General features: G+C 28.3%; 1 protein-coding gene across 7 annotated transcripts in view; it reads left to right on the top strand.

The window, feature by feature from the left end:
• LOC101235086 (serine/threonine-protein kinase Nek1) overlaps positions 1 to 12,491 on the top strand; it is a 295,109-nt gene extending 282,618 nt beyond the window's left edge. For all 7 annotated transcript variants that reach the window (XM_065813420.1, XM_065813417.1, XM_065813419.1 and 4 more), the window contains one exon: positions 12,287 to 12,491. In XM_065813420.1, the coding sequence (XP_065669492.1) occupies position 12,287 (1 nt within the window). In that variant the 3' untranslated portion in view covers positions 12,288 to 12,491. The remainder of the gene's footprint in view (positions 1 to 12,286) is intronic.
• The last annotated feature ends 680 nt before the right edge of the window (positions 12,492 to 13,171 follow it).

Genomic DNA, 13,171 nt, shown 5'->3' with positions numbered 1-13,171 from the left:
GTATGGCTGCAAATTGGTATTTGAAACATTTCACTTCAGTTTTTAATTGCTTTTCATCGATATCCAAATATTTTTTTGCATATCAATTCAACTTGCTTTTCTAATTTATCTGCGACCATATCCTGTAATGCTTCAGCCGTTAAAAAGTTAAATTCTATTGCAATACTCTTAAGATTTTCAAATCTTTCAGTTAATTGCATTATTACTATCAAGTACTGCAAGACATGAAATTTTGACTCTATCAAAGTTTTCGGTTTCATATTCAGCAAGCTCCTCTGGTATTGTCTTCTTTTTCGTTCTTTTATTAATTCTATGTTCATTTGTTCACATATTTCTTTAATCTGAATAAAAACTTTATTAATTTCATCACTTCTAAAGTATTGAAAATAATATATAAGGCCTTTTATTACTATAGAGGATTTGTAAATGTTCTCATGACTTTTTTGTACCGATAATTATACGCTCCAGAATCAAATGCCATACATATAAAATGCAATAAACCTATACGAATTTAAACATTTGTACAACGATTTAGATAGATATAATGCTTCTCCAACAGAAAGATTGTTTTGAATTACATTTAGCAATGAAATAATAGATAACAAATTTTCTTTTACGGCACTGCATTAAATTTCGACACCACCTCGAATCAGCAGCCATTTTGAAGTTGATTCTGGTTATCAATGTAATCTTATTCCACCGACTTGTAGAAGATAAGAAAAAATTATATAGAGACTTAGAATGGTTCCAAAAAATGACACAATATCGGAATTTACGCTGGCGGCATGTAATTTAACTAAATTTAAGCTGTCTGCACAGCAAGAAATATATCTAAGATTGCCATACATCCGGCTTTTGCGATGGAGAACACAGTAAAAAAATTATTTTTACAGGTTCGGCACTGTATTCTTCTCCGTAAAAGCCTGACATATGGCAACCCTAGATATATCGTGAAAGAGGATTTTCTCTTAAAAACATCGCCACAAATATTTTCGATGTCTTTTTTTATTTGAAAGTACAATCCTTCCAGTTAATAAAGGAAAATAATTTCATTCAAATGGCTGCCTCGGCTGGCCATGCAGTAGCCTACACGATCGGTTCAATTTAAGCAAAATTTAAGCACATTATCGATTGTGTGCAGCTGTATTTCACCAATGGCTTCGCGAATATTGTCCTTTAAAGTGTCAATTGTCTCTGGCTTGTCGGCGTAACACTTATCTTTGAGGGCACCCCACAAATAATAGTCCAACGGTGTCAAATCACAGCTCCGAGGTGGCTAAACGACATCAGCTTTGCAGCTGATTATGCGATCTTTAAAAACAGGGCGCAAAACATCGAGTGTAGCTTTGGCTGTGTGGCACGTAGCACCGCCCTGTTGAAACCAAATGTTGCCAATATCCTCCTCTTCAATTTTTGTGAACAAAAATTCGGTCAACATGGCCCGATAACGATCGCCATTGACTGTAACGGCCACTCCTTGCTCATTTTCAAAGAAAAATGGCCCAATTATGCCTCTGGACCAAACAGTGACTCGTTTTGGGTGCATCGGCTTTTCAATGTATGCGCGCGGGTTTTCTGTGCCCCAAATGCGACAATTTTGCTTGTTTACATACCCGTCAAGATCAAAATGAGCTTCATCTGAAAAGATGATTTTTTTGGCAAAATCGGTATCTTCTGTAAGTCGATCGCAGGCCCACTTAGCGAAGCGAAAACGCATTGGATGGTCAGTTGGCTTCAACTCCTGAACCAATTGGACTTTGTATGGGGTCATACCAAGGTCTTTATGCAAAATTCGTCTCAATGATGTCTCCGAAATGTTCAATTGTTGAGAACGACGGTGAATTGATGTTGATGGCCCTTCACGCACACTTTCTGCCACAGCAGCAATATTCTCAGGTATACGCACTGTTTTTGGCTTTTCACGCTTTGGTTTATCGATGAGTATGCCAGTTTCTTTCACTTTTTTCACAAGATAATGAACATACGGAGCTGACGGTGCTTCTCTTCTTCCAAAATCCGCACGCAATTTTCGCACACATTCTGCAACATTACCATGATTTTCAAAGTAATGTCGCAATATTTCCCAGCTTTGCTCAAGAGTATACACAACCATATTCGTTCAGCGGAAGGATAAAACTAATTATCTGTCAAATCAGACATGAGCTAAGTGTTACCATTTACGAAATAAGCACTAGTTGAAAAAAAAAAGTTAGATAGCGGACCCGTTATAAAACACTTGCAATGACATCTCAATGGCGGAATTGTTTGTTTAACAGTGAAAATTAAGAAAAAAGTTTTATGAAGAAGAAAAAAAATCAAAACATTTTTTAATAATAAAAGTATATATATATATATATATATATATATACATATATATATATATATATATATATATATATATATATATATATATATATATATTTATATATATATATATTTATATATATTAGGGATATGACAATTTTGCAACCCTATATCCCCATACTAAATTAAGTGGAGATTTTGTGCAAAAATCAGAAAAATAACAAGCATTTTTACTATATGTCAAAAAAGTTCACCCCCAATTAAAAAATATTTGTAAATTTTTTTTAAAAAATGTAGTTTTGCAACACATCTTCCACTACTTTATAGAAACCAATAAACATGTATAATTAAAATTTGTCTACTGTGTATTTGACAATAAGTATTTAATATTTAGTTTTTCTATGCTATGGCATAATGGCATTAAGTCTTGCATCACTTTCACAGCACGTTCTGCACATATATTTGAACTTTGTGTTGGTATTGGTGTTGGCTCAGTGGACCAAAACCTTTTCAATGATTTCAATGCTTTAGGATGCTAATTGCATGCTTCTAATAGATTAACAAAGTCTGCAGGATTGAAGTAGTGACCCCCAAACCATATATCACCCCATGAACCACAGATGAAGTCACATGCTGCTTGAGCTGATTCTGATTCTTGGTATTCTGGTACTAAAATGTAAGCAAGTAGAATAAAAATGGCTCTCGAATTCCACCTTGCATTGCTTATAGCAGGAAGTGATTTGAAATTAACTTTTGGAAAGTTACCTGTGCTTTTAAACTTTCTATAACATGCTATTAAGTGATTCAGGAAATCCATGTCATCTCTCCAGCGAGTTTGCTTCACTTTCGTCAAAGGATTTCCAATATTACTAAACAATAGCTTCAAGTTCTCGTAATCTTGCTGCAACCTTGTCACAAAAGGGTAATGGAGATATGGTGACATTGTCGATCCTTCAAAAAGATCATTCATGACATGTTTCAAAAGAGTATCTAGAATATGGTGTTGGCATCCAATAAAAACAGGCTTTTCTAGTCCAATGGTTTTAAAATATTTCTGTAACCGTGTAACTACACCATTTCTTAATCCTGTATTTGTAGATGTTGTGTCAGATACAATCATTTTTATGGCTGGCCACAGCTCATACTCATCTAGCACATGCTTTATCCCATTATATATTGTTTCACTTTTTCCATTCATCATTTCCAGAACAGCAAGCCTAACCTCTCTATTTTCATTTTTCAAAACAACTACTTGATGTTCCATTTCTTTATTTGTTTTCCATCAAAGTGCAAAGACCACTTTTCATTTTTTAGGTTTTCCATATAATTTGCTTTCAACTTTTCTCCTTCTTTCATAACACCTTTGTAGATACCACTTTGCGTTGGAGTATGAATAGAAATACCACTTTCTGAAAGAGTTTTACAGACTTTATGTGCTTTTTTGGTACTAATCTTAGCAGAAATCACTAAATTTATGCTGAATTTGTTTTTTGTTTTTTAGATGATGATGAAGGACCTTAAGCTTCAATATCACTGCTGGAACACTGCTCTTCACTTTCTGAAGGTTCTCCTTCACTAGCTGATTCAACAAAATCTTGTCCTTGACTGATGGACATTTGTTTCTTTATCAACACTAATTTTCTTGGATGAATACCTTCAGCATCTTTAGTTGTGGTACAATATCCAGCTCTTCCATTTGAAGACTTTTGAAGGCAATAAAATTCTTTATCTTCCTGACACAACCATTCACCTTTCTCATTGGTTATGTCAAACAATCGTGTAAAATTTTGAGTTCCGGGTTTTCGACTATCTTCGTCAAGTTTTTTCAATACATTTTCTATTTTTTTTCTGCTGCCGATTTCCCTTGTTGAATAGGAATATTTAGCTTTCTCCATAGCAATTTAGTTTCTTCAGCCACAATTGCAATTCTCTCCTTTCTTCTTTTCACATTTGATGACAAACTTTTAAATCGATCAATGATACGCTGTTCTGTTGGCATCTTATTCATTTCACTAATACTTTTAACAACAGCAGTACATTTTCTGGAAGTTTTAGCTTTTTCAAACCTTACTAAATTTGATTCCCAAACTTTCTTATTCTTGTTTGAAGCAACTCTATTTTTGGACATAATGTTCAAAACACAAGATAACAGTTTGACAAAGTTAAAGAAGACAATTCCGGTTATATACAAAAAACCAATTATAAAATGCTGAAGCACTTCCGCGCGGTCCAACAGGGTTCAAATCGAAAATTGCAGTTATTAAAAGTTTCAATTATCTCGTAAAGAAATCTGTAGAATTTATGATGTTTGTGATCACAGTCGTATATTGAGTAAGATTGGGTTCTCTATTATATTTCTAATTTATAACTCACTAAAAAGATAGGAAAAATTATTTTCAGCTTGAGGGGTGATCTTTTTTGACAATTTACATAAAAAAAATATATTTTATGTTTATAAATATAATTTCTCCACTCATGGTTACATGGGGAATAAAAAATTCTTAAATTTTTTTTTTTATCATACCCCTAATATATATATATATATATTTATATATATATATATATATTTATATATATAGATATATATTTATATATATATTTTTTTATAAATATATACTTATATATATATATATATATATGTATATATATTTTTATATATATTTTTTTATATAAATATATACTTACATATATATATTTATATATATATATATTTGTATATATATATATATATTTGTATATATATATATTTTTTTATAAATATATACTTATATATATATATTTATATATATATATATATATATTTGTATATATATTTTTTATATAAATATATACTTTTATATAAATATACACTTTTATATATATATATATATATATATATATATATATATATATATATATATATATATATATATATGCATAACTTAAAAAAATAACAGTTATCAAATAATAACAAATAAGTATGTAAAAAAAGACATTAATTAAACATTAAAGAGGTACTAGTAAACTAAAAAATGAGTAAAAACATTTCAAAACACACACACAAAAAAAATCTGTATCCATGATCACTACATCATAACATCCTACATTATCAGAGTTGCTAAAATTAGGCACAAATGTTAGGAAAGGCTAATTTTTTTACATGAAATTCCTATTAGTTTAGGATTGAGGTTTGTTTGATTTTGATTGAAAAACGAGGAGGGGGGGGAGAGACTTGACCAGTTGAACTGTTGCATTAGGAAGAATTTTTCCAAACTTAGGATTATTCTTGGTTAAAATACACTTTTCAAAAATTTGTCGTAGATTCAATGAAGAAAGTCAAGTTGCGAAGAGACAGCACTTTCTCCGTGGTTTCTATTTTCTGTACCAATTAACGGAGAAAGTGAAACAGCCTTTTCTCAGTAAAATATACGGTTTCCGTATTTTATTATTTTATTTTTAATTTGTAGAGTTGCAATGCTTTTTGTACAGAATAATAAACCACTAAATAAGTTCAAAGAATATGAGTTTTGATGATATAATGATGTAATTAATATATTACAATAGTTATAACTAAATAATAAACATAAACAAAATTTATTTCCATCTGTTTTTATCTTCTGCTGTTCGACCTAGCAGGCCTAAGTCATAAAACTTTTAGATGAGTTTTAATTTGTTATGTATTTACACATAAAAACTTAAACAAAATTTTCAATTATATTATTGAAATTCATTATGACATTTTTAAAATCATAGTAACTAAATTTATTTTTACAAAGTAAATCTAGTAACTACAGTAAACTAATATAACCAACTTACTAATAAGTAAATTTTACTGCTAGTTAACTTTAAGTAGCTACACTATCTATATATTTTTATTTTTCCTGATTGTTAGTATATTAGTTTTACGACTAATGATTTTTAAAAGGTTGTGTGGTTAAGATATATATAGGACGCAGAAACATAGTAGAATATGGTTCATTTTGAGGAATAAAACTGTTTGACCAAGTAATGATTTAAAAAAAAAAATAAGAAGCAGTGCATTTATCAATAACATGTAGTTTGGTTTCAGGCCGGAAAGGGAAAAAAAGGGTAAATTAGGGTAATATGAGCACCTTGGTAATATGAGCGTACTTAAAGATTTCTGAGATGTAAGCAGTGAAGTTAAGGTTGTTTTGTATTTTTTGAATCGACTTTATGTGGTGATAACAGGAATCAATACAATTAGCGTAAATCTATATGCAGTATTTAGCGGCTATCATCTAATTAAAACGCTGTTAAATTTTTTGCGTTGTTAAAATAATATCATCACGCATAAATAAATCTCTCTCGCAAAATTTTGGTGCTAAAATAATTAAATTAATTTTTTCATAAAGAAAAATATGTAAGCTAAAAAAACCAATCTATTTTTGTTCGAAATGTAGAGAAATAATTAGTTTAGACTTTATTTAAAGATGCCATTTTTGTGTAATATGAGCATGCTCAAATTAGCAAGTGTTTTTCATTGAAATTACCTAGTTTAAAGTGGCTTTGATTGCTTTTTGAATAAAAACAAAACATAGTAAAAAATTTTAACATTTTAACAATACTAAATATTTTTCTGTAATTTAAATTCTAAAAACTTAAATTTTATTGTTCAAAGGTTTGATTTAATAAAATTGAAAAAATAACTAATTTTTCTTTTTTCTTTCGGAAAACATAGTAGTATTGTTTCAAAAAAAGTGGCTTAAAATTTGATCTTTTAATAAGTTTTGTTAATAACGAATCATTATATTCCAAAAATTAGTTCTAGTTGTCAGGTTGGAATTTTTTTACTTATGTTATTATTTTAGCTAATTTAAAGTGCTCAAAAAGTTATTTAAACTTTGTTATTGTTTTTTATAAAGCGTTTCATGACAACTATTGCATGCAAATGCTTTGTAGCTAATTGCAGAATACTCTAGGGTTGAAAGGTTGAAAAGAAGCAAAATGCTTAGAATAAATATGAATAGGACACAAGTTATGTATTGTAAAGTTGAGAATGAACACAAAGGAAAAAGGTGCAATCTTAAAGTTTGATGAAAATTAATACCGACTACATGTGCCCAGAGTGTTAAAATGTATGGCAGTGAAAGAGAGAAATAAGGATTGAAAATGTCCAACGTTTGAAAAGTACAGAAAAAAGATCATCAGGTAGAAGTGTTGTGCAACTCTTAAAGAGAAGAAGCTAAGTTCCTAGACTGAGATTAGGAATAGTTAATGTACCTAATTAAGTGTTTCAAGAGAAATTAATGTAATTTAAGCATTTAAATTAATGTAATTTAAGCATATAGATTCAAACAATTGGGTATCAGCATGTAGAGAGATAAAAGTTTCAGCAGAGATTAAATACAAAAGCTATAGTAAAAAAAGCGCTCAAGATCAGGCAATGACAACGATTAGGAATCAAGATTTAAGGGGTAAACAGATTTTATTTTAGGGGTAAACAGATTTTATATGTTGACCAGCCTCGCACCCTTTCTTCATCTATTAGGCTGGCGTAGATGTATTTTTAATACATTGTTTACAGTTTAGGATTTTGAACGCTGAATTTTCTTGACTCAATGCATGGGTTTTTTTGTGTCTCTCTTATTTTGACTAGGCAACTCATTCTATTATTTTCTAATGAGGGTACATCACTGTGTGCCATAAAGACCGCCAGGTTTAACTTCTACCCACCTTTAATTTTTTCGTTTAAAAAATAAATGCTGTTTAAGTATGCTATTTTTTTATATATATATATATACATATATATATAGCGTGTATATCATACAATATATATACATATATATATATACCATGTATATCATACAATATATATCATACAATATATATATATATATATATATATATATATATATATATATATATATATATATATATATATATATACATATATATAGCATGTATATCATACAGTATATATATATATATATATATATATATATATATATATATATATATATACAAATATATATAGCGTGTATATCATACAATATATATATATATATATATATATATATATATATATATATTGTATGATATACATGTTATAATATATATATATATATATATATATATATATATATATATATATATATATATATATATATATATATATATATATATATATATATATATATATATATATATATATAGATGCAGCATAGGTATTTTGAAATTTGTGTATAAATTAGCAACATTGTGTATTCTACAAATAGCAATGTGCATTCCAAAAATAATTTGTAGATACTCTATTTGACAAATAGTATATATATATATATATATATATATATATATATATATATATATATATATATATATATATATATATATATATATATATATATATATGTGTATGTATAATATACCATATGATTAATATATATATTAATAATATATTAATAAATAATAAATTATTATATATATTAAAATAATAAATTAATATATATATATATTAATATATATATATATATATATATATATATATATATATATATATATATATATGTATAATAAAAAATATATATAATATACAATATTATTATATTTTATAAAAAATATATTATAAATATTATATATATAGCCAAATCCAACTTTTGATATAAGAATTACAAGTTTTTTAGTAAATAATTGAAAAAGAAGCAATTTCCAACTTTTATAAATATTTCTATTTCTTTTTGAAGCAAAATGTGAGCCCAAAAATAAGTTTGAAAAATCATCACTTATGGCGGTTTAACATATAACTTCAGTTATAAATTCAACGGAACTTTCTGTATTTAAAAATTAAGCCGCAGATACGTAAAATTTCCGTACATAATGCATCCTAAATGCATAATGAATATTTTTCCATTTTTTAACGGAAATTTTTAATAGTATATATATATATATATATATATATATATATATATATATATATATATATATATATATATATGTATATATATATATATATATATATATATATATATATATATAAATATATATATATAAATATATTTATATACAAAGTATATAATATATTCATCACAAAGTTCATAATTTGTACACAAAAATTAATAAATTAATCAAAAGTATTAAAAAAAGTTGATTTCCTTCTGGACAAAACAAGTGCAACTCGACAAAATGTTGACCAAGCTGTATTTCGCTATCAATATTTCGTGGCGAATCCTTTGTTGTCGATCACAGCCTTGCATCTTCGAGGCATAGATTCGATCAGGTGATCAAGGAAACTTTGTGGAATCGCTGCCCAGGCCTTTTGGATTTGTTCAAACAGTTGATCCTTATTAGAAACACCTTCACGATTAATTCTGCGGTTGACAATCTCCCACATGTTCTCGATAGGGTTGAGATCCAGAGATTGTGGCAGCCAATTTATCACCAATAGGTGGTTGTTTTGAAACCACTGCTTGACTACTTTTGCAGTGTGTTTCGGATCGTTGTCTTGCTGAAAAACCCATTTTATTGGCATATTCCATTCAGCATGAGGTAACATAACATCTTTCAGGATATTTTTATACATGAAACGGTCCATTATTCCATCGTTTCGATGTATAAGACATAGACCGTTAGCAGAAAAACACCCCCAGGCCATTACATTGCCTCCACCATGCTTCACGGTCTTATGGCAGTAACGTAAATCGAGGCGTTTTCCAGCCGGTCGAAGTACACGGCAAATGCCATCGCTCCCAATGATGTTGAACTTCGATTCATCACTGAACAGGATAGTTCGCCATTTCTGCACATTCCAGTCAATATGAGATGTAGCAAACAGGAGTCTTTTCTTCTGGTTTTTTAGTGAAATCAACGGTTTCTTTGTAGGGCATCGAGAAAACAATCCGGCCCCATCAGCACGTCGTCTGATTGTTCGATCCGATACAGGCAGCTCTAATTGTTTTTGTTTCTCGACCGATGATATCCAGGGATCCTTCTTGACGGATCTGACGATCATAGAATCCTCTCTAGAAGTGGTGAAACGCGGTCTTCCACCTTTGTTATCTGCTGCCAACTTCCCCGTAGAACGATATTTGGAACATAGTCTTGATACGGTCCATTTTTTCACGCAATATTTATCACTAATACTTTAATGTGACATTCTACTTACGTACTCGCCAATAATTTTCTATCTTAGTTCCAATCCAAGACTGTCGGGAGCCATTTTTGCATTTGAAGTCATAAAAATAATAAAAATAAATAATCACGCTTGTCAAGGCTTACGGTGTTACATTTACCTTGTGATGATACAATGATGCTCTGTGGAACACAACGTCTTGATTGGATGTGGACTGTATTGATGTAATGAAACATTTGTTGTTTTTCACTTCTTGTATTGATGTCCTTCGATAAAACACTTTGATAAAACTCACTTCGATAAACCGTCTTGATAATACTGACTTGATTGACTTCCATATACTGACTGAATTACATGTCGATTTACATGTCTCTTATATAGTAAAATGAACCTGTGTGAACCTGTTCTGGAAGATTCTAGATGCTTCTTTTCAATGCTTCTAAAAGCTTCTGAATGCGTCTGGATGCTTTTGAATGTTTCTGGATACTTCTGGATGCTACTGGATGCTTCCAGATGCTTCTTCTGGAAACTTCTGGAAGCTTATGCATGCTTCTGGAAACTTCTGGATACTTCCTTTAATTATTAAAAAACTTCCGTGACGTTGACACGGACCAGACTTAAGAAAATGAAACAAACCAAAAAAGTTGCACTTGTTTTGTCCGCTGCAAAATGGCACTTTCAACGAAATTCTGCCTGTGTGCTGTCACCTGTCAGCTGATTGCTCATATCATGGCATGCTATGACTCCAGACTCCTGAACTGTTTGCTGTGGTAGTATAGTTTGTTTCGTTTTTAAGACATGTAAAATTAGGAACACTTTTTAGCATTGTTCGATGTTGGTTGCAAATGTTTTGTCCAATATTGTATATACGATTATATATATATATATATATATATATATATATATATATATATATATATATATATATATATATATATATTATATATATATATATATATATATATATATATATATATATATATATATATATATATATATATATATATATATAATTATGTTAGTGTATTCTACAAAGAGAGTGCTCAATGTTCTTAAAGAACAGAGCAATACTAAGTTAGTAAACCACTTATCTAATTTTTTCTTTCTTCTACACAGTGTTTCTCCATCAGTAGATTCACCAGGTTTAGACATTCGTCTAAACATTAAAAAATTTCAAATTATAGAAAAAAATTATTTCACAGGAAGTTGGGAATTGTTGTAATTAATTATGTAATAACTGTAGTATTTTGCAACCAGGAAGTTGCATTAACTTCATTAGATAATTAAAAATTCATGAAAAGAATTCTTTAGAATTTGGATAAATTTGGACTGGTCGTTTGTTTTTATAGTTTTTTAAAAAGAACTTATTTTCATGTCTGCATTTAGAAATTAATTCTGATTTTTTATTCAGTAAATTTTCTTGATCTAAATGAGTAGTAATTTCAAATTATAATTTTGAAATTATAAAACCATTAAAATATTTAATAAGTAATATAATAATATGTAATGATTAAACATAAATGTTTTTAGCTCGGTTTAACATGCTATTGGTAAAAAAGACTTCATATAGAGCAAAAGTGTTTAATAAATAAGAAAAAGTGTATAACTATTTAAAAAATATATATATATATATATATATATTTATATATATATTTAATAATTATATATATATATATATATATATATATATATATATATATATATATATATATATATATATATATATATATATATATATATATATATATATATATATATATATATATATATATATATTTATATATATATATATATATATATATATATATATATATATATATATATATATATATATATATATATTATGTCGTCGTTATATAAATAGTAGTTTTATATAAAAATTTTGTTATAATAATCAATATAATAAAATTTTTTTAGAGCAATTTTTAAAGTCTGTTGAAGTTATCTCGTTGCTGGTCATGTTGTAGCTGTGTTGTTGTAGGGATGACCCATTTTACGGGTCATCCCTAGTCAAAAATTATATTTGGATTCTATAATAATTTGGTACAAAAATTTATCAGATTTGACACATTAATTAAAGCAAATAATTAAAAAAACGTTTAAAATACATATAGTTATAAAAGTTTTGTTATTTTTTTTGTTTCAAATTCCTAGGACTTTAAGACGAAGGGTGTTAAGTCTATACTTGTTCTTTATGTAGTCAATTTGTTATTATACCTTACCATTATATCTTATATTATACCATACCGATAAATAATTATTCTTTATATACTCTCGGGTATACGGGAGGCTGTGGGATAAAAGGAGAAAGGGATGAGATTTTAGTCGAGATCTAACAAAGGGGGAGGGGGTCTTAATAAACGAGTGGGCAGATTTTTTTACAAAACGCTTATAAAAAAATTTAGTTCTAGTTTAACTTGCGGTCGAATGCGCATTTTTAACAGCTTTTTGCATTTCATCATAATATCAATAGAATTTAACTTTTCATATAGAAGTTATACAGTAGCGTGCAAAAGTAACCGGACAAGCGCATAACCTGAGATTTTTTTCAATTTTTCACTGGAATGTCAAAAAATTGATAACAGTTCTAAAAACAAATGAATTTTTACTAAATCTAAGCAATCTAATCTTAAAAGTTCATTTTATTGAAATATGCGCGTGCAAAAGTATCCGGGCAGAAAAAGATACTTAAAGTAGATTTTTTTTTTAACATTATTTAAATTAAAAATGATGTAATTTGAAGTAAATTTCTTTAATTCTTCGTCGGGAAACCCTTGGCATTGATTACAGCGACAAGGCGTC

This window comes from Hydra vulgaris, chromosome 12, assembly GCF_038396675.1.
Source record: "Hydra vulgaris chromosome 12, alternate assembly HydraT2T_AEP".
Lineage (NCBI taxonomy): Eukaryota > Metazoa > Cnidaria > Hydrozoa > Anthoathecata > Hydridae > Hydra > Hydra vulgaris.
The sequence above is the reverse complement of the archived record's forward strand: the minus strand, read 5'-3'. Positions and strand labels throughout refer to the sequence as shown.